The 20,274-nt window shown below is 42.7% G+C and overlaps 1 protein-coding gene across 4 annotated transcripts in view; it reads left to right on the top strand.

Annotated features, from left to right (window-relative positions):
- The window catches only part of PAPLN (papilin, proteoglycan like sulfated glycoprotein), an 82,864-nt gene that overhangs the window by 31,406 nt on the left and 31,184 nt on the right, over window positions 1-20,274 (top strand). For all 4 annotated transcript variants that reach the window (XM_027844807.1, XM_027844806.1, XM_027844809.1 and 1 more), the window contains 7 exons: window positions 3,767-3,847; window positions 4,112-4,284; window positions 5,239-5,362; window positions 5,624-5,750; window positions 7,001-7,066; window positions 9,672-9,879; window positions 11,706-11,885. In XM_027844807.1, coding sequence (XP_027700608.1) covers window positions 3,767-3,847; window positions 4,112-4,284; window positions 5,239-5,362; window positions 5,624-5,750; window positions 7,001-7,066; window positions 9,672-9,879; window positions 11,706-11,885 — 959 coding nt within the window. The remainder of the gene's footprint in view (window positions 1-3,766; window positions 3,848-4,111; window positions 4,285-5,238; window positions 5,363-5,623; window positions 5,751-7,000; window positions 7,067-9,671; window positions 9,880-11,705; window positions 11,886-20,274) is intronic.

Raw genomic sequence — 20,274 nt, 5'->3', positions numbered from 1 at the left:
GACTTCTTTCCTTTTTCCTAAACTCTTTTGTCTATTCATGGGTCCCAAGATGTTTACTTCATGTCTGGTCTAGACTCTAGGCCTGGTGCCTTTTTAAAGCACTCTTTCTTGGATTTCCTCTTTAGGCTTATGTCACTGCTCCCTTCTGGGGAAGCCCCAATACCTTGGGTCATTACTTCTCTCCAGGGTAGAAGGAGCAGCTGCATTAGGATTGGCAGTCACCCCACAACAGGCCCAACTGCCTGAACCTTCTCTTCAGCTGCCTCTGGGAAGGCTACATTCTATATGCTTAAAGAGGTCTGGGGGTTTTCCCAAGGATAGCACCTGAGCCCCGGCTAACACCTTACTATGGTTCCATTAAAAGACAAAAGCAAAAACCCCAACTTTTAAAATTATGAACTTAATTACTGTTGTTCAATCATTCAGTTGTGTCTGAGTCTTTGTGACCCTGTGGACTATAACATGCCAATATTATCCATGCGGTTTTCTTGGCAAAGATACTGGAGTGTTTGGCCATTTCTTTCTCCGGTGGATTAAGGCAAACAGAGGTTAAGTGACTTGCCCAAAGTCACACAGCTAGTAAGTATCTGAGGTTAGATTTGAATTCAGGTCTTCCTGTCTCCAGGCTGTCTATTCACTGAGCCATCTAGCTGCCGTGCACTTAGTAGTCATCAATAAATTTGAATATTTTAATATACAAAGGACAAAAAAGAAGATTGAATATGAAACCATTAATCTACCACGTGCAGCTTTTCTTTTTGAGGCAATTGGGGTTAATTGACTCATCCAGGGTTACCACAGCTAGTAAGTATCTGAGGTCAGATTTGAACTCAGGTCCTCCTGACTCTAGGGTGCTCTATTTCACTGCACTACCTTGCTGCCCCTATGGACACCTTTAAAAAGCTTTAGCCAGATCAATCAACAAACAAAAGAGTACACGTCAGCTTTAACATAGTGGTGCCACTACTGCCTTTCTTGTTAGTATCCCCTCCTGAATTTCCCTCACTGCTGTGGATTTTTTGTTTTGTTTTGTTTTTAATTTTATTTTATTCTTTTCATTTAAAAATCTATTTTCTTTCCTTCCTACCTCTACCCACTCTTCCCCTACCTCCCCCCTCATAAAAAAAATCCTTTGTAACAAGTAAGCAGAGTTAATAAACAAATTTCTGCATTGGCCACACCTTCAAATTGATGTCTCAATCTGCATCCTAAATCCATCCTTCCTCTGTTAGGAGATGGGTAACACATGATATGTCCTCTGCAATTATGATTGGTTACTGAGTTGATCAGAGTTCTTATATCTTTCAAAGTTGTTTGTCTTTCGAATGCTTTTATTGTATAAATTGCTTTTCTGGTTCTGTTCTATTTGCATCTGTGCTGTGTATTTTATTTTATTTTTTAAATAATATTTTATTTTTTCCCAATTGCATGTAAAAATAATTTTTAACATTTAAAAAAAATTTGAGTTGCAAATTCTCTCCTTCCCTTCTTTCCCTCCTCCCTGAGACAGTAAGCAGTTTGACATATGCAATTATGTAAAACATATTTCCATCATGTGGAAGAAAACAGACAAAAAACCCACCATGAAAATAATACAGAAAGTGGAAAAATAGTGTGCTTCAACCTGCATTCAGACTCCATCACTTCTTTCTCTGGAGGTGGATAGCAGTTTTCACCACGAATCCTTTGGAATTGTCTTAGACCATTGCACTGCTGACAAGAGCTAAGTCATTCACAGTTGATCATCCTACAATATTGCTGTTACTGTGTACAATATTCTCCAGGTTCTGCAAAGTGAAGTCACTTTGTGTCAGTTCATATCAATCTTCTCAAGTTTTTCTGAAATTATTCTGCTTGTCATTTCTTGTTCTGCTGTGTATTTTTAGACATGTTTCATTGACGCTTCTTCCTTCCTTTTCTTTTCCTTTCTCTTCTCTTTCCTTCTTCTTCCTCTTATTCTTCCTTTCCTTTCCTTTTTTCCCATAGCCACTTTAGCCAGATCAATCAACAAACATTTATTAAGTGTCTACTATGTGCCAAGCAAAAGACGGTATGGTATAGTGGGTAGAGAGTTGGTCTCAGAGTCAGGAAGACCTGAGTTCAAGTTTCACCTCTGATATATGCTGCCTGTACTGAGGGTTCATCTGGGTTATGCTTGAAGACTTCCAAAGAGGTTGAAACCATTCTTCTTCTGAACTGCTTTAATTGCTAGAAATTTTTTCCTTGCATAAAGCCTAAATCAACTTCTCTGCAATGTCTACCGCTCCTAGATCTGTCCCTCATGGCCAAACTAGTCTAATTCCTTTTCCATTCAGATAACTGTGTACTGCTATCATTCCCCACCTCCACCCCCAAACTCCCACCTCAGTCTTTTCTTCTTCTCCCTAGTACCTTCATTTGATCCTTATATGACATGATCTCCAAATTCCTTTCCTCCTCAACTATCTATTTTTTTATGCATTTTATTTTTTAAATAATGAACAAGTTTCTTTTTTTTAACATTCTTTTTTAAATAAGATTTTGAGTTCCAAATTTTTCTCCCTCCCTCCACTCCCTTCTCCCTAAGATGGCAAGCAATCTGATATGTTATATATGTGCAGTCATGTAAAATATTTCCACATTAGTCATATTGTGAAGGGAGAAAGAGAACAAAAGGAAAAAACCACCAAAAAAAAAAAGAAAGTGAAAATAGTACGCCATGAGCTGCATTAAGACTCCATCAGTTCTTTCTCTGGATGTGGATAGTATTTTCCATCATGAGTCGTTTGGAATTGTCTTGGATCATTGTATTACAGAGAAGAGCTAAGTTAGTCATATTTACTCATCACATAATTCAACTGTCTTTTACTTTCCAAGAAGTTACTTTGTATTTACTTTTCATTGAGTTAATTTATCCTTGAACAATTTGTTTCCCCAATAGAATGTAAGTGACTTTTTTTTTGTCTTTTTTATATCCAGTGCCTAGCACAGTGCCTTCTAGTCAAAATCTACTTAATAAATGATTGTTGAATCCTTGAATGAATGGATGGATGGGTTTCTGCTTTTTTTATGTTCTGAAAATGTCACATGCAGAACTGGATGCAATAGGGGCAGACTAGATGACCCAGAAAATTCCTAGAGTGTCAGGCACTGGGTTTGGAGTATGTGTCTCTAGGAGTCCTTAGTCAGCTATCCAATAAGCAACTGAGCGTGTGTATGTGTGTGAACATTTATTAAGCACCTACAATATGCCAGGTACTGAGTCAAGAGCTGGGAGTTACAAAGAAAGGCAAAAGACAGTTTCTGTTCTCAAGGAGCTCACAATCTAATGGGGAGACAGCATGCAAATGACCACATACAAACAAGCTATATAAAAATAAATAGGAAATAAGAGAGGGAAGGCACTAGAATTAAGGGGGATCAGGAAAGACTTCCTGCAGAAAGTGGGATTTAACTGGTACTTGAAGAAAGCCAGGGATGCCAGGAAGTGGAGATGAGGAGGGAGAACATTCTAGGCATGAGGGATGGCCAGTGAAAATGCCCAGAGTTGGGAGATGGAGCATCTTGTTCCAGATAGAGCAAAGAGGCCAGCGTCACCTGATCAAACAGTGCATGGCAGGGTGGAGGGGTGTAAGGTATAAAAAGACTGGAAAGAAGGGAGGGCTGGGTCATGAATGTGTGTGTTTAGGGTGGGGGTTAGGGGGGTAGGGAACAAGAAATACAGTCAAGGAACTCAGCATCACTTCCCCTGAACTCCCTTGCCTCATGATATTTCTGTCTCCCTCAGGTTACAACCAGATTTTGGTCATTCCTGCAGGAGCTACCAGTATCCATATTGCGGAAGCCACAGCCAGCAGGAATTTCCTGGGTATGGAGGAACAGGTCCTTTAGCTGATTTTGCCCTCATACTTCCCTGAGGCTAATCCCTAGGGAGAATCTGGCTTCAGGGTCAAATCCTGGTATCAGATGTCCAAACCGAGTACGCTGTACTCCTGGGTTGGGGGACTAGGACATAGGGGAAGAGAGGAGGCATAGTCAGAGATGTAAGACATCAGCTCTTCTCTCCCTAATCCAGCATGGGACTTTTCTGGCCATTCCTTTCTTCCTTTTTTTCCCCCTTCTCATCCCACAGCAGTGAAAAATGTGCGGGGGCAGTACTACCTGAATGGCCACTGGACGATTGAGTTTGGTCGGGCCCTGCCAGTGGCCAGCACCATCCTTCAGTATGAACGAGGGTCTGAGGGGGACCTAGCACCCGAACACCTGCACGCCCGGGGCCCTACCTCCGAGCCCCTGGTCATTGAGGTGGGTGGAGCCTATGGAAATCATTGGTTCTCTCTGTCCCCCACCCACTGAAGTAGGGATGATGCTTGGTTTGTTAAGAGGCTAATGTCTACACTGAGAATGTGGAGGGCTTCATTATGTCTACTATGACAATAGGGCTTCACATGGGAGCATTTATTCACCCCTTGGTATTTGTCCTGGGAGTAGCAGTCATGTTCACCTAGGGCAGAGGTTCTTAACCCATGCTTTGGTTTTAAGAAACATTTTAATAATTGTATTTAGATATAATTGGTTTCCTTTGTAATCCTATGCATTTTATTTTATGCATTAAAAGAATTACTCTGAGAAGGGATCCATGGTCTTCACCAGACTTCCAAAGAGTCCATGACAAAAAAACTTCCTTGATCTAAGAAACATTGGTGCAAGAATTGATCCTTGGCCTCTATGTCAAAAAGGAGAGGGGAGAAGGAAGGGAGAGAGCAGAACAGAATGAATAGGGAAGGTGGGGCCAGAATGGGTCCTAAGAATTGGCAATGGGCAGGATTTGAACCCAGGGACCCTGACTTTCAGGTACATTGCCCCACCCCATTTCTTAGGCCCATCTTCTCCACTCCAGCAGTAGCATGGACGGAGGCAGTGGAGGGGACTACAGAGAAATACCCAGTGGCCTGGGTTTGAGCCCTGTCTCTGAAACTTGCTGATTGTGGCAATTATGGGGAAATCATTTAGGTTTGGGGTCTCCTTATCTGCAGAATGAGGATCACAAATCTTGTAGGACTCACCTCCCCATTTTGTTGTGGGGCTCAAATGAGAGAATGAGAAGTACTTTGTAAACTTATATAAATGTAAGCTATTATGATTATTTCTGTTCCAAAACAGAGAAAGAGAGACAGAGACAGACAGATAGACCTACCCTAGGAAATCTGGGTCTTCTTCACTGGTTTGTACACAGGTGATTTCTTTCCTCCATTTCAGCTTATCAGCCAGGAGCCCAACCCAGGGGTGCAGTATGAGTACTACCTGCCCCAGCAGCCCCTGGACACTGGCTTCAGCTGGAATCATGGCTCCTGGAGTGACTGCACTGCAGAATGTGGAGGAGGTGAGGAGGGCAGAATTGGGGAGAGGTCACCTCAGAGCTGAGATGAGAGCGATCAAGAGGGGAGAGGAGGTTCCAAGGTATAGGGAAAGGCCACAAGGAAGGGTGAGGGCCCACAGGACCAGGAGGTATTCAGCTCCATGAACACCTAGGACCCTCCCCCCACCCACACACAGTGAGGTTGTTGAATGAGCCTCAGCTACACCTTTGGGGACACAGGCTTCCAGGCTGGATCCGGCTCACCTGGATACCCCTTCTTGGCAGGTTATCAGACCCGCCTGGTATTCTGCACCATTGACAATGAGGTTTACCCTGATCACATGTGCCAGCATAAGCCCCAGCCATCTGACAATCGCACTTGCAACCTTCAGGCCTGCCCACAAACCAAGCGGTGAGCTCTGCCCCTCCTACCTTCATTTGACCCTTCCTCCCTTCAGCAGAGCCCTGAGACAGAGGGTTTGGGCCACACAGTATCAGGGTTAGTCCCTTCTCCAGGATAGATAGTCTCATGGGGTTCAGGACTTGGGACAGGGACAAGCACAAGATAGGAATTACCCATCTAGGAGTAAGAATAGAGCATCTGGCAAATATTGCCCAGGGTGAAACATTGAGGTGCTGTGCCATGATAAAGACCAAGGAGGAGTGTCAGGGAAAGGGATCCTTTTTCTGACATCCTGAAATCCAACAGTTGATCAACAAGCTTCATTAAATGCTTTCTATATGCTAAGCACTGAGATACAAAGAAAGGCAAAAACAGTCCCTACCCTCAAGGAGCTTACATTCTAACGGGGAAGACAACATATAAACCATTAGGTAGATGGAAGATATATACAGAGTAGATGGAAGGGACTCTTGTGAGGGAAAGGCAAGATGGCATGAGCATCCTGATGTTCATCAGCTCCTGATATAGCCATCTCCTGTCCCCCTCTTTCTGCTGACGTGGGGTGAGGATGCCGAGCAGGAGAATAGACCTACAACTTCTAGGTCTTCCTCGGTAAAGAGGGATCCTTTTCAGAGGGATGCCAAGCGGAGCCTTCTGGAGCTCAAAGGGGACCATCTGAGATGCAAACCACCATCCTCCAAAGTATGCTTCCAGGGTCCTGAGACACCCAAGGCCCAGACTGTTCAGAGAGTGGGTCTGAGGCATATTCCCCACAGAGCCCCCTCTAGACAAGGGACTTGGAATCAGGGTAGGACTTGGTTGTGGTCTTTACCTTTCCTTCCTTCCCCCTCCCTCATCTGCCGTGTCAGACTGAAGTGGTAGCAGGAGAGGAATTCATACTTTTGTGCCTTAGAAAAGGGTCATCTGGGCCTTGGGTGTCTCGGGACCCTGGAAGCTTATTTTGGAGGATGGTGGTTTGCATCTCACATGGTCCCCTTTGAGCTCTAGACGGCTCTGGTTGGCATCCCTTTAGCCACAGTAAGGGTATTCTGTGGTGGGGATGTGGATGGATGGAAGCGTTTGTGCTTCTGAGGTCTCCCAACCTTTTATGATGCCCCATGGAGCCACTGGGTCAGAGAGTAACCTGGGGAACCTCCCTGGGAAGATAGGTGCCTGGTTGCATGGCCCTTTCTTCCACGGTCTCAGGAGGAGAAATGCTCTTCTTGGTCCTTGCAAACCCCTTTGTTCTGTGCACAAAGGATCTCATACCTCCACCCGCCGGGAGTGTGGAGCCATGGCCGAGCCCGAGGCATGTGTGGGAAAAGGTAACCAAGGGCAAGGGCGGGCACCCGGGAGTATGCTCTCTCTGTCAGCCTAGCCATAGACTGTGGAAGTTTGAAAGTCTGCCGTGGTGGGCCCACTGAGAGCATCCCTCAGCTGGGCAGGGGCCTTGGGCTGGTGCTGGGGCTGCTCTCGCTCTCTGACTCCTCGGTGGGGAAGGTGGCGGGCACTGGAGCTTTGCATGGCCACCGTGGGGTCCGGGAACCTGGAGGATCTTTGCTATTTCAAGCTGTCCAGGTCCTTTTAGCTTTTCTGTTGGCTGAGTTTTGTCTTCTGGGGAGATGCCAGTTTTAAAATCCAGTTCCAGGAACTCTAGGGGGTTGGGGGGTTGGAGCAAGGACAGGAATCTATGGGAGAGAAGGTGATACATTGAGATAAATAGCAATACTTTATAGATTCAGATTGTGTCCTAAGCCCCTCATTTTACAAAAGAGGAAACTGAGGCCTAGAGGAAAAAAGTAACAACCAAGTCTGGTCTAGAATCTAGATATGTGGTGAAAAGAGTACTGAACTTGGAGTTTGAAGGAGCTGGATGTGAATCTACCTCACTAATTAGCTGTGTGACCCAGCACAAATCCCTTAACCTCTTTGTGCCTCGGTTTCCTCATCTGTACAATGGGTAACAACACTATTATTGGTTAACATTATTAACAGGGTTGTTGTGAGGATCAAATGAGATAACATATATTAAAAAAAAAACCCTTAAATAAGATGCTATATAAAAGTTAGCTGCTATTATTAATCATTTAAGCAGCCAACAAGCATTTATTAAGCACTTACTGTGTGCCTGGCATTTTTCTGTGCAATGAAAGTCAAAAACACAGCCCTAGCCCTCAAGGAACTTAAATTCTAACTGAGGCTTCAACATGAAAAAAATTATACATAGAAGATATAAAGAGTATAAAGTGGAAAGTAACCAGGAAAGGTCACTCGAGGATAAGCACTAGCAGGGATAGGGAAGGGCAGAAAGGCCTCCTGAAAAAGGTGGGATCTGAGCTGAGTTTTATTTTTTAATTTTTTAATTTTTTTTAGTTAGGCAGTGGGGTTAAGTGACTTGCCCGGGGTCACACAACTAGTAAGTGTTATGTGTCTGAGATTGTATTTGAACTCGGGTCCTCCTGAATCCAGGGCCAGTATTCTATCCACTGTGCCACCTAGCTGCCGCTTGAGCTGAGTTTTTAAAAAAATGAAGTGAAACTAGGAGGCAGAGGGGAGCATTCCAGGTGTCGGGGACAGCTACTGAAAATGCATAGAGTGCAGAGATGGAGCATGTCATTCAGAGATCAGCAAGACCAGTGCCATTGGATCATAGAGTACGTGGAAGCAGTCTGTCAAATGTTTATTAAGAACCTACTATGTGGGGCAGCTAGGTGGATAGAGCACTGGCCCTGGAGTCAGGAGGAACTGAGTTCAAATCCAGCCTCTGACACTAGACACTCACTAGCTAGCTGTATGACCTGAGCAAGTCACTTAATCCCGATTGCCTTGCAAAACAAACAAACAAACAAAAAAAGAGTCTACTATGTACCAGGGTGCAAAAAGAGGCAAAAGACAGTAGTAGGAGCTCACAGTCTAATGGGACAGATGACAAGAGAATAAATGTATATGAACACACTATATATAGAATAAATGAGAAATAATTAAGAGAGAGTAGGCACTAAAATTGAGGGAGGAGAGTACAGTTATCTCTTCCACATCTGAGGGGGCGGCGTTAGGGACACAGCACCCCCTGGATCTGGAAAATCCCTGTAAAAGTTTTTGGCCTTCCCTTTGTACCAGGGAAGAAGTCTGAATTATTATGGTATTGAAAGATAAAATATGCTGATGTTATATAATGCTATGCATATATTTTCTGCATTTCTGAGTTTCTAAACTTTCTGTGTCATCTGCTAGCCTTCACATATTGTCTATGGTTTCTGCAAAACTCCCCCCAAATTCCCATTTAATCTCTTATTCTGACTCACAATACATTGAAACTGCAATGGTGAAAGTCTCGATGTGGAAGGGATAACTGTAATACGTTAAGAACACTGGAAAACTAGGAAAGAGGCCATGTTGCAAAGAGTTTAAAAAGCCAAACAATATTTTATATTTGATCTTGGAGGTAATAGGGGGCCATTGGAGTTTATTAATGTAAGGGGAAGAGATGATCAGGCCTGTGCTTCAGGAAAATCACTTTTTAAATATTATTATATACTCATAGCTTCATTTGACCCCCACAATAACTAGAGTAGAGAGCTGTGGTTATTATTATTACCCTGTTGTTTTTGTTATTACATGTATTACCATTTTACAGAGAGGTCAGGTGACTTGTCCAAAATCACACAGTAAGTTAGCGATGGGGCCAAAACTGGAATCCAGGGTTTCCTTCCTTTTCATCCAGTGCCTTCCCCATCATGCCATCTAAGACTGACTTTCACTGAAGATGTATGCATGAGCAGCCTCAGCATACGAGTGGCAGCCTCCTGTTTAGGGAGATGGGCAGGAACACGAGGAGGCTGGGTGACCGAGGGAAGGAGCTAGCTTCCTGCTCAATGCTTCTCCTGCATCAGAGCCCAGATGTGGTCTAGCTTCCTTCTCCCCTTGCAGCTGGAAGGCTGGGCCATGGAGTGCCTGCTCAGCCCCATGTGGAGGAGGTTCCCAGTCCCGTCATGTCTACTGTGTTGCATCTGATGGGGCAGGTGCAGAGGAGGCAACAGATGAAGCTTCATGTGCAGCCCTGCCAGCGAGGCCTCCAAACACACGGTCCTGCAACATGCACAGATGTGCAGCATGGAGTTCGGGGCCCTGGGGAGAGGTGAGTCCGATCAGAGACGGGGAGTCAGAGAGGAGCCCTGAAGGGCAGGGCCTGCAATGTGGAAAAGGAGGGCATACAGGGATGGGTTGAGACCTACTCTGTTCTGGAAGAGAGAAAAATGCAGAGTTAAGTGTGTATGTTTGTGTGTTCTTGACCATGCATTCTTGCACAGTGAAGAATTGACCATGTGTGGTTGGGGGGGGAGGAGCGTAGCAAGGAATTGATCGCTTGGTGCCTCTGGCCACAAAAGACCTTCTTTGCTAGGGCAGGCTGGATAATTTCCATAAAGCTGGCAAAGTTCCCTGAGGATAATCCACTAAATAGATGTAGTGGGAGACTGGCTGATGAGAGCCCAGTCCTTATGAGCATGTGCAGCCTTCAGTACATGTGTAGGTATTCTGTAACTGTTTCTTGTCAGCTCACCACATGGTGAAGAAACAAACTGTTGATTGGCTGCTGAACCAAAGCAGGCGTACATGCAGAAGGCGCTAAAAGAGAGTTCTTTATGGCTTGCCTGGTTGTGTTCAAGTGGGGAGGCAAGGACTGCTGTAAACCTCTGGCTGGGGAGAGAGCTATCTCCAGCTCTGCAAAACTGCCCCAGTCTTGGGCAGAATTAGGGTTATATAGGGTTTTGAGGATTGTCAGGTCACTGGGCTTAACACCTCAATATAATAAAAATGCAAAGTGGGAGGTGGGTAGCAAAAGAATACCAGCCTGAGTGCTAATCCCAACTAGCTGTGTGATCTTGGGAAATTCAGTCATGTTTGCCAAGAAAACCCCAAATAGGGTCACAAAAAAATCAAAGATACTGGAATGGTTTGCCATTTCTTTCTCCAGTTCATTTTATAGATGAGGAAACTGAGGCAAACGGGGTTAAGTGACTTGCCCAGGGTCACCCAGCTAGTAGGTATCTGAGGCCGGATTTGAACTCGGGAAGATGAATCTTCCTGATTGCAAGCCCAGTGCTCTGTCTCCACTGTACCACCTGGCTGTCCCAGGGCCCCAGTTACTCCATTTGTAAAATGAGTGGGTGGGATTAGGTGATATTTAGGATTCTTTCAAGCTCCAAGATTAACAGCTGATGATGATATTTAAGGAGAAAGGATTAGAAAGTCCATTAGCAGAGTTTGTATGATTCTGTAAGTCCTGGTTATCTCCAAGGCTTCCTAGCAGATGTCCAGCTGTCATTTGGGGTATGTGACTTGACCTCACTTACTAGTGGCACAGTGGATAGAGCGCTGGGCCTGAAGTCAGAGAGACCTGAGTTCAAATCTGGCCTCAGATATTTAACAGCTGTGTGGCCCTGGGCAAGTCACTTTACCTCTATTTTCCTCAGTTTCCTCATCTGCAAAATGGGGATAATATCATCACCATTATCATCATCATCATTATTGGGCAGCTAGGTGGGAAAGTGGATAGAACACCAGGCCTGGAGTCAGGAAGACTCATCCTCCTGAGTTCAAATTTGACTTGAAATACCTACTAACTGTGTGACCCTGGAGAAGAAAATGGCAAACCACTCCAGTATCTTTGCCAAGAAAACCCCAGATGGGGTCACGAAGTGGTGGATATGACTGAAATGATTGAACAACAACAAATAGTTATTAGATAATAATGTTTCTTCATTTGTAAAATGGAGAAAATAATACCTCTCAGAGTTTTTGTGAGGATAAAATGAAATAATAATTGCAAAGTGCTTAACATAGTGCCTGGCACATAGTAGGTGCACCATAGATGTTAGCTATTATTATTATAGACTAAGGTAACTCCTCCCAGGCAGGCAGAGGAATGAGAGGCATATGATAACAATTGGGTTTCCCCTATAGTGCTCCTCCAGCTGTGGCCCAGGGGTTCGGAGCCGGACTGTCACCTGTTGGGGTGATGAAGGCTCTCCCCTCCAGGATTTTGCCTGCTCCTCAGTGGACAAGCCTCCCCTGACTGAGGCCTGTATGGGAGAGAACTGCCCTCTTCAGGAACCTGGCTGGCATATTGGTGACTGGGGGCTGGTGAGTATCTGACCTTGCCCGTATTCTCAGCCCTGGCGTCTAGGTGCTGGTGTCTGTTCTCTAAAGGGTCTAGTGCTTGACAGATGTCTTTAAATGGCATGACTGAAGAGGAAGCACTCCCAGAATGCCTGAATCTCTCTGACTTTGCACAGATCAGCCCCCTGCCTCGAGTGCACACTCCTGCTTCTTAGAATCCCTCATGCCTGATGCCATCATCTATCCCAATGCATCCCTCCTGGCCAAATTACCTTGTATTTACTTTGTATGTATCTTGTATGTAATATGTGAATGTATTGTTTCCATGAGATGAATGAAGAGTCCAAGAGACGTGGGTTTTGGGTAATAATCAATTTATTAATTAGGCTAGCACATAATCAATAAATTGAGTTCAGTGGTTCTCTTGGAAAGACCCAGTATGGAGGCCACTTGAATGTTTAAATATCTTTGGAAGAGGGGTTGTCCCTGACGGGTGGAAATCAGCTCTGATTTGTTAACAATTAATGAGAGAATGAATATTATAATGAGAGATGGGCTTTTTCTAATGAGGGGTTGGGGTACCATGACTCTGATCAGGGCAGCACTCTTGGACAAAAACATTCATCTCTAGTCAGACTACCAAACAAAAGGATTTATTCTCCACCCAGTCCAACCAGAGTAGAACAATGGGAATTCCCCTAGATTAGATTCTTTTTACCCTTTGATCAGAAATAAGCTCTCCCAGCTGGGTGGGGATCTGCCCAAGATGGAGGAGAACATCTCATTGTAAGCCCTGTCTTCCACAAGGAAGAAAAAAGAGAAAAAAATTCTACTAATAATTGGTTATTAATAATCAAAAAGAGGATCTTTGGGTCCTGTGTATAAAATTGGTTATTCATGTAATAAGAAAATAATAATTTTTCTCACCCCTGACAGAATGTAACCTCTCTGAAGGCAGGGACTTTCATTTTTGTCTTTGCATTCCCAGTGCCCCATACAGTGCCTGGCACATGGAAGATATTTGGTAGATGTTGATTATTATTACTGCCTGTAAGTACTATTTCTTGTGAGTTGGGGGCCAGGTAATGATACTTTGCTGCTTGAAGGCCCCTTGGCCCCAGGTAGGACATGCTAGCTACCACGTCATCTTTCCTCCCGCTTTGGACAGTGTCAGTAAGCATTTATTAAGTGCCTTCTGTGTGCTAGGCACAGAGAAATGTAAAAGAGAGTCCCTGATCTCAAGGAACTTACAGTCTAATGAGGGAGAGGCAGTCTCCTTCATCCTCTTTATTTATAGAAAGTATTGTGACGCCCCTCCTCATGCCATTTGCCTAGGCCTGACATAAAGGGAACATGATTGAGCCTCAGGTCTTGTGCTGGGGTCCTTTCTCGTAGAATGTACTCAGATGTGTCCCCTTCCTCCATCCAGCCACTGGTATGAGATGCTCTTGCTTAGAGTCCTAAGAGAGTAAACTCGGCTGCATGCATATCTTCATATGTGCATATCAACTCTGTTTTTGTGTTTTCACACGTGTGCATTTGCATACATTTCTGGTTCTGCATGGGTCTTCTTGCATGACTGCATGTGCTGGCCTGAGTCTGTGCATTCATATGTGTGCACATATCTCCGGTTCAATGTCCTTGTGAGTTCTTCTGAGCACGTGTCTATGTATACCCACAGAGCTAGGAAGACCTAGGTTCAAATCCTGCCTCAGATACATACTAGCTCTGTGACTCAGGGCAGGCCGCTTGACCACTCTGATTCCTCATCTATAAAATGGGTTTGTTGGACTTATTGGCCTTGAAGGTCCCTTCTGGTTCTAAGTTGATGATCCCATGACCTTTGGTTCTGTGTATATGTCTGGTGGACGCATGTCTTCTATGTCTTTGTGTCTCTGTGTGTATGTGTCTGTATGTACCCAGCCACCTTTGATTCTGGGTGTGTTTCCTACATGTTTGTATGCACACACATCTCTGATAACATGCATTTCTCTGTGTGTCGGGCAGTTAGATGGGGCAGTGGATAGAACACTAGACCTACAGTCAGGAAGACCTGAGTTCAGATCCAGCACCAGACACTTACTATCTCTGTTTCCCTGGGCGTCACTTAACCTCAATTTGTTTCATCTATAAAATGGGGATAATAACAATACCTACCTTCCAGGGTTCAACTGAGGATCAACTGAGATAATATTTGTAAAGCTCTTCGCACAGTGCCTGGCACAGAGTAGGTATTATATAAACATTAGCTATCATTATATGTGAGTGTGGGTGCACATATCTCTTGTTCTGTGTTTTAAGGCATGTAGATGTGTGCACATCTTTCACAGAGTCACAGAATTTGGGAGTTGGAAGGACCCGAGTGACCACCCTGTCCATCCGTATACCAACGAATCCACACTATAACATAACCGACGAGGGGCTGTCCAGCTTCTGCTTGAAGGCCTCTAAAGAGAGAGGGGGAGCCCAGCATCCCCCTGCGGGGGCAGCCATTCTACTTATGGATGGTGGCTTTCCTAACATCAAGCCTCACTTATCTTTTTTTTTTTTTTTTCAGTTTTCATCCACTGTTTCTGGTTCTGACCTTTGGGGACCATCAGAATAGGCCTAGTCCCTCTTGTACAGGACGGTCCTTCACATATTTGAAGCTTAGCTCTTATGTCTCCTTCTGAATCTTTTTTCTAGATTAAACAAGCCTAGTTGTTTTTTTTTTCTGAGGAAATGGGGTGAAGTGACTTGCCCAGGGTCACACAGCTAGTAAGTGTCAAGTGTCTGAGGCCAGATTTGAACTCAGGTCTTCCTGAATTCAGGGCTGGTGCTCTATCCACTGCACCACTTACATGCCCCAATGCCCAGTTCTTTCAACTGTCCTGGACTCAAAATCCTTCACCAGCTTGGTTGCCTTCCTTTGGACTCTCTCCAGCTTATCAATATCCTTAAGTCACGATGCCTACAAATGAACAAAACACTCCAGGTGATATCTGAGTGGAATCAGAGAAAAATCACCTCCCTTTTGCTGGAATCTATGTCCCTCTTAATGTAGCCCAAGGGCTCATTAGCTTTTACGGTTGCCACATTTCACTCGTATTGAGCACAGATCCTTTTCACAACACTTCCCCCATCTTATAGTTGTGACACTGACTTTTTGTACTAAGTGTAAGACTTTACATTTATTCCTCCCAAATTTCATCTTATCAGATTCAGCCTCCTGCTGTGAATATCTGTTTGTATCCTCACTTTTCCAGTATGGGAGCTATTCCCTCCCAGTTTTGTGTCATCTGCAAATTTGTTGAACTCACTATCTATGCTTCTATCTAAGGCATTGATAAAAATGTTAAATATCACAAGACTGAACCCAGATTCCTGGGATACACCATTGGAGATTTCCCGCTTTGTTGACATGGAACCATTAACAACTCTTCTTTGAGGCCAGCCATCTAACCAGTTTTGAATCAATCTGATTGGATTATCCTCTAACCCATAGTTCTCCATTTTCTCCACAAGAATAGCATGAAATGCTTTATCAAAAGCTTCACTAATATTATGGGTGGAGCCAAGATGGCTGATTAGAGGCAGCCATCCATCTGAACTCTCCCAATATTCCCCTCTAAACAACTTTAAAATGACTCATCAAGTCAAATTTTGGAGTGGCAGAGCAAACAAAAGGTCGGAGTGAGACATTTTTCCAGCCTAAGACAATTTAGGAGGTTGGCAGGAGAAGTCTGTAACATTGGTGTGGGAATCAGTCCAGAGAATGGATGCAGCAGCAGTCATGGAGATGGTTGTGATGGCTTTGGGAGCTTTCAGCCTGGAGATGGTGAGGGGATCAGACGACTGGTCAGAAACAGATTACAGGGGGACCCTTTGCTGGTTCTGAGTGCAGCTGGCACTGACTGACAACTCTATTGTCCATACTCAGTTCTGGGTCACAGTTCTAGGACCAAAAGGGGCACAAACACTGCAGGGGAGCAAGGTCAGGACCAGAGCTCAGATCAGTTCCTTGTCTTGGATCTTACCACCTTGGAAGCACCAAAAACTTGCAGATCCCCTAGTTCTGAAAACTGCAGCATGAAAAAGCCTGAAGCTTGAGACAGTGCCTCCCTACCCCCACGTGAGCACAGCCCAACTTTAGTATAATATTTCAAAGTCTAGAAATAGACTGGAAAAATGAGCAAACAACAAAAAAAGAACTTGACCATAAAAAGCTACTATGATGGCAAGGAAGACTTAAGATATAAACTCAGAAGAAGACAATAATGTGAAAACAGTTACAAACAAAGCCTCAAAGAAAAATGCTAATTGGACCCAAGCCCAACAATAATTCCTGGGAGAGTTAAAGAAGATATAAGTATGGCAGAGGAAAAATTGGGAAAAGAAATGAGTGTAATATGAGAAAATTATGAGAAGAATATTAATAGCTTGATAAAAGAAGCACAAAAAAAACTTGAAAAAAATAACATCTTAAAGAACAGAACTGGCCTAATAGTAAGAGGCACAAAAATTCACTGCAGAAAAAAAATCCTCTAAAAAGCATAATAGGCCAAATGGAAAAGGAAGTACAAAAATTCATTGAAGAACTTAAAAAGTAGAATTAGGCAAGTAGAAGTTAATGACCCCATGAAACATCAAGAAACAAAACAAAGTCAAAAGAATAAAAAACAGAAGAAAATGTGAAATATCTCATTGGAAAAACAATTGACCTGGAAAACAGACATAGGAGAGATAATTTAAGAATTATTAGGCTACCTGAAAGCCATGATGAAAAAATAGAGCCTAGACATCGTATTTCAAGAAATTATAAAAGAAAACTACCCCAGTATCTTAGATCCAGTAGGTAAAATAGAAATTGAAAGAATCCACTGAGATTACCTCCTGAAAGAGATCCCAGAATGAAAACTCTCAGGAAAATTATAGCCAAATTCCAGAGCTCCCAGGTCAAGGAGAAAATGCTTCAAGTAGCCAGAAAGAAACAATTTCAATACTGTGAAGCCACAGTAAGGATCACACAAGATTTAGCAGCTTCCACTGTAAAGAAGCAGAGGGCTTGGAATATGATATATCTGAAGGCAAAGGAGCTAGGATTACAAGCAGGAATAACCTACCCAGCAAAACTAAGTATAATCCTTCAGGGGAAAAATGGATATTTAGTGAAATGGAGGATTTTGAAGCATTCCTGATGAAAAGACCAGAGCTGAATAGAAATTTTGACGTTTAAACACAAGACTCAAGAGAAGCATAAAAAGGCAAAAATGAAAGAGTAATCATAAGGGACTCAATAGAGTTAAACTAAGTTTGCATTCCTGTATGGGAAGATGATACATGTAAATCCCAAGAACTTTATCATTAGTAGGGCAGTTAGAAGGAGTTTACATAGACGGAGGGCATGGGTGTGAATCAATTATGTTGGGATGTTCTCTGAAAAAAAATAAATGAAGGGGTGAGAAAAGAGGATGTATGGGGAGAAGGGAAAGATGGAGTGGGGAAAGTTTTCTTACATAAAAGAGGCCTATAAGAAAGAACTTTTACAATGGAGGGGAAATAGGGGGTGCGGCGGGCAATGCTTAAACCCTACTCTCATCAGAATTGGTTCAAAGAAGGGAGAATATATATACACATAGTCAGTTGGGCCTAGAAATCTGTCTTACCCAATAGGGAAATAGGAGGAGATAAGGTAATAAGAGACAGGAGGAGGGGGCTGATGATGAAAGGGAGGGCAGATTAAGAGAGGAAGTGGTCAGAAGTAAAAAGACAGGATAAAAAGAGAGAGAAGGATAAACAAAAGAAAAAAGGATGGAAGGAAATACACAGTAATCATAATGAATGTGAATGGGATGAGCTCACCCATAAAACAGAAGTGGATACCAGGATGGATTAGAAACCAGAATCCAACAACATGCTTTTTGTAAGAGACACACTTGGAAGAGGAAGACACACACACAGAGTTAAAAGAAAGGGATGGAACAGAATTTGTTAAGCTTTAACTGAAATAAAAAAGGCAGGGGTAACAATCATGATCTCAGACAAAGCAAAGACAAAAATAGGCCTAATTAAGAGAGAGAAGCAGGGAAACTACATTTTGTTAAAAGGTACCATAGACAATGAAGTAATATAAAAAAAATTTAACGCAAATTTCTCTGATAAAGGCCTCCATTTCTCAAATAAAAAGGGAACTGAGTCAAATTTATAAAGAATGAGAGCCATTTCCCAATTGATAAGTGGTCAAAAGATATGAAAAGGCAGTTTTCAGAAGAAGAAATCAAAACTGTCTAATGCTCTAAATCACTATTGATTAGAGAAATGCAAATTAAAACAACTCTGAGGTACTACTTCATACCTATCAGAAATGACAGATGCTGGAGGGGATGAGGGCAAATAGGCACATTAATGAACTATTGGTAGAACAGTGAGTTGGTCCAATCATTCTTCAGAACAATGTGGAAGTATACCAAAGAATTAAGAAACTAAATACCTTTGACCCAGCAATACCACTAGCATGTCTATACACAAAAGAGATCAAAGAAAAAGGAAAAGGACTTCCATGTACAAAAATATTTATAGCAGCTTTTTTTCTTTTTTTGTGCTGGCAAAGAATTGGAAATTAAGGAAATGCTCATCAATTGGGGAATGGCTGAACAAGTCGTGGCATATAATTGTGATGGAGTACTATTTTGCTACAAGAAATGATGAGGGGGGTGGTTTAAAAGCCAGGGCAAAACCTATATGAACTGATGTAAAGTGAAATGAGAAGAACTGGGAGATCATTGTGCACAGTAACAGCAACGTTGTAATGATGATCAATTGTGAAAGACTTGGCCACTCGAATCAATACAATGACCCAAGACAATTCCAAAGGACTCATGATGAAAAAGATGCTTTCCAATGCTAGAGTTGTTTGTCCTTCATTCTCGAAGAGGATCATACCATGAGGAAGGTGATGTCGACTTGCAAGTGAATTGGATTTAAGTGAGGCAGGACTGTGCAAAGTCACCAGCCTCACTTTCTCCTCCAGAGTCATCTGGGTCCAGTGGCAAGATATCATCTAATACCAAAGAGAGTGCAAATTGAAGTATAATTTTTTTGCTTTTTTGTGATATGGTTAATATAGAAATATAGAAACACAGACATATGTTTTTCATGATTTCACATGTATAATTGATATAATTTTTGCTTGCCTTCTCAGTGGATGGGGGAAGGTTGGAAGAGAACTTGGAACTCAAAAAAAGAATGTTAAAAATAAATAATAAAAATTTTGAGGGCAAAAAAAAAAAACCAAACAAACCCAACAAACCAAGCTTTGCTAAAATCTAATCAAACTATATCCACAACATTCCTCTCATTTACTGGTTTAGTAATCCTTTCCAAAAAGGAAATGGGGCTAGTCTGGCATGACTTGTTCTAGATGAAGCCGAGCTGTCTCTTGGTAATCACTTATTTCCTTTCTAGATATTTGCCAACCATCTATTTAATGATCCTTCCTAGAATTTTCATAGGACTCAAAATCAGGCTCACTCACTTATAGTTTGCAAACTCTATTCTCTTCTTTTTATTTTATTTTTTTAAATTAAGACCAACAGTTGTCTTTCTTCAATCTTGTGGCATATCTGCCATTTTCCATGATCTTTCAGATACTACTCATAGGGGCTCAGCAATAATGTCTGCCAGTTTTTCTCAGGATCCAAAAATGTAGTTTATCTGGGTCAGGTAACTTGACTTCACCAAGGGCAAGTAGACACTCTCTTACAGTCTTTTTACTTATTTTGGGTATCAAACTCCTTGTTAATTATTTCCTACGTAAAAGCCATTCTCTTTTGCAGAACAAACCTAAACAGTGTAGGATTTGAGCAACTCTTCCTTCTCTCTGTGGTCACTTATCATTATCCTTACCCCCCCCCCCCAACATGTGCTCTTCAATCCAATTACCTAGCCTCCTGGCTGTTCCACAAACAAGACACTGTCTCTCAGCCCCAGGTGTTCTCTCTGGTTGTCCTACCTTCCATAGGAAATCTTTCCTAACCCTTCTTAATTCCAGTGCCTTTCCTCTGTTAATCATCTCCTATTTATCCTATCTAGCTTGCTTTGTACATATTTGTTTGTATGTAGTGTCACCCATTAGACTGTCAGCTTCTTGAGGTCAGGAATGGTCTTTTGCTTCTTTTTGTATTCCCAGTGTTTAGCTCAGTGCCTGGCACAGAGTAGGTGGTTAATAAATGTTGATCGATTCATTATCCCATCTACCCCAAGCAAAGGTTCCCTCTCTTCTTTCTCTCAATATAGGTTTTTAAAACCACTTTTTTTGTTGCCCTTAGTTTCCCTTACCATCTTCAGCTTATTCTGAGTTTTCACATTCCTGACACTATTTTTATATTAATCTTTTTTTCTTTTTTTTTTTTTTTTTTTTTTTTTTTTTTTTTTT

Source organism: Vombatus ursinus, unplaced genomic scaffold (assembly GCF_900497805.2).
Source record: "Vombatus ursinus unplaced genomic scaffold, bare-nosed wombat genome assembly UNPS02014945.1, whole genome shotgun sequence".
Classification (NCBI taxonomy): domain Eukaryota; kingdom Metazoa; phylum Chordata; class Mammalia; order Diprotodontia; family Vombatidae; genus Vombatus; species Vombatus ursinus.
Note: the sequence above shows the minus strand (reverse complement) of the source record. Positions and strands in the feature narration are given on the sequence as shown.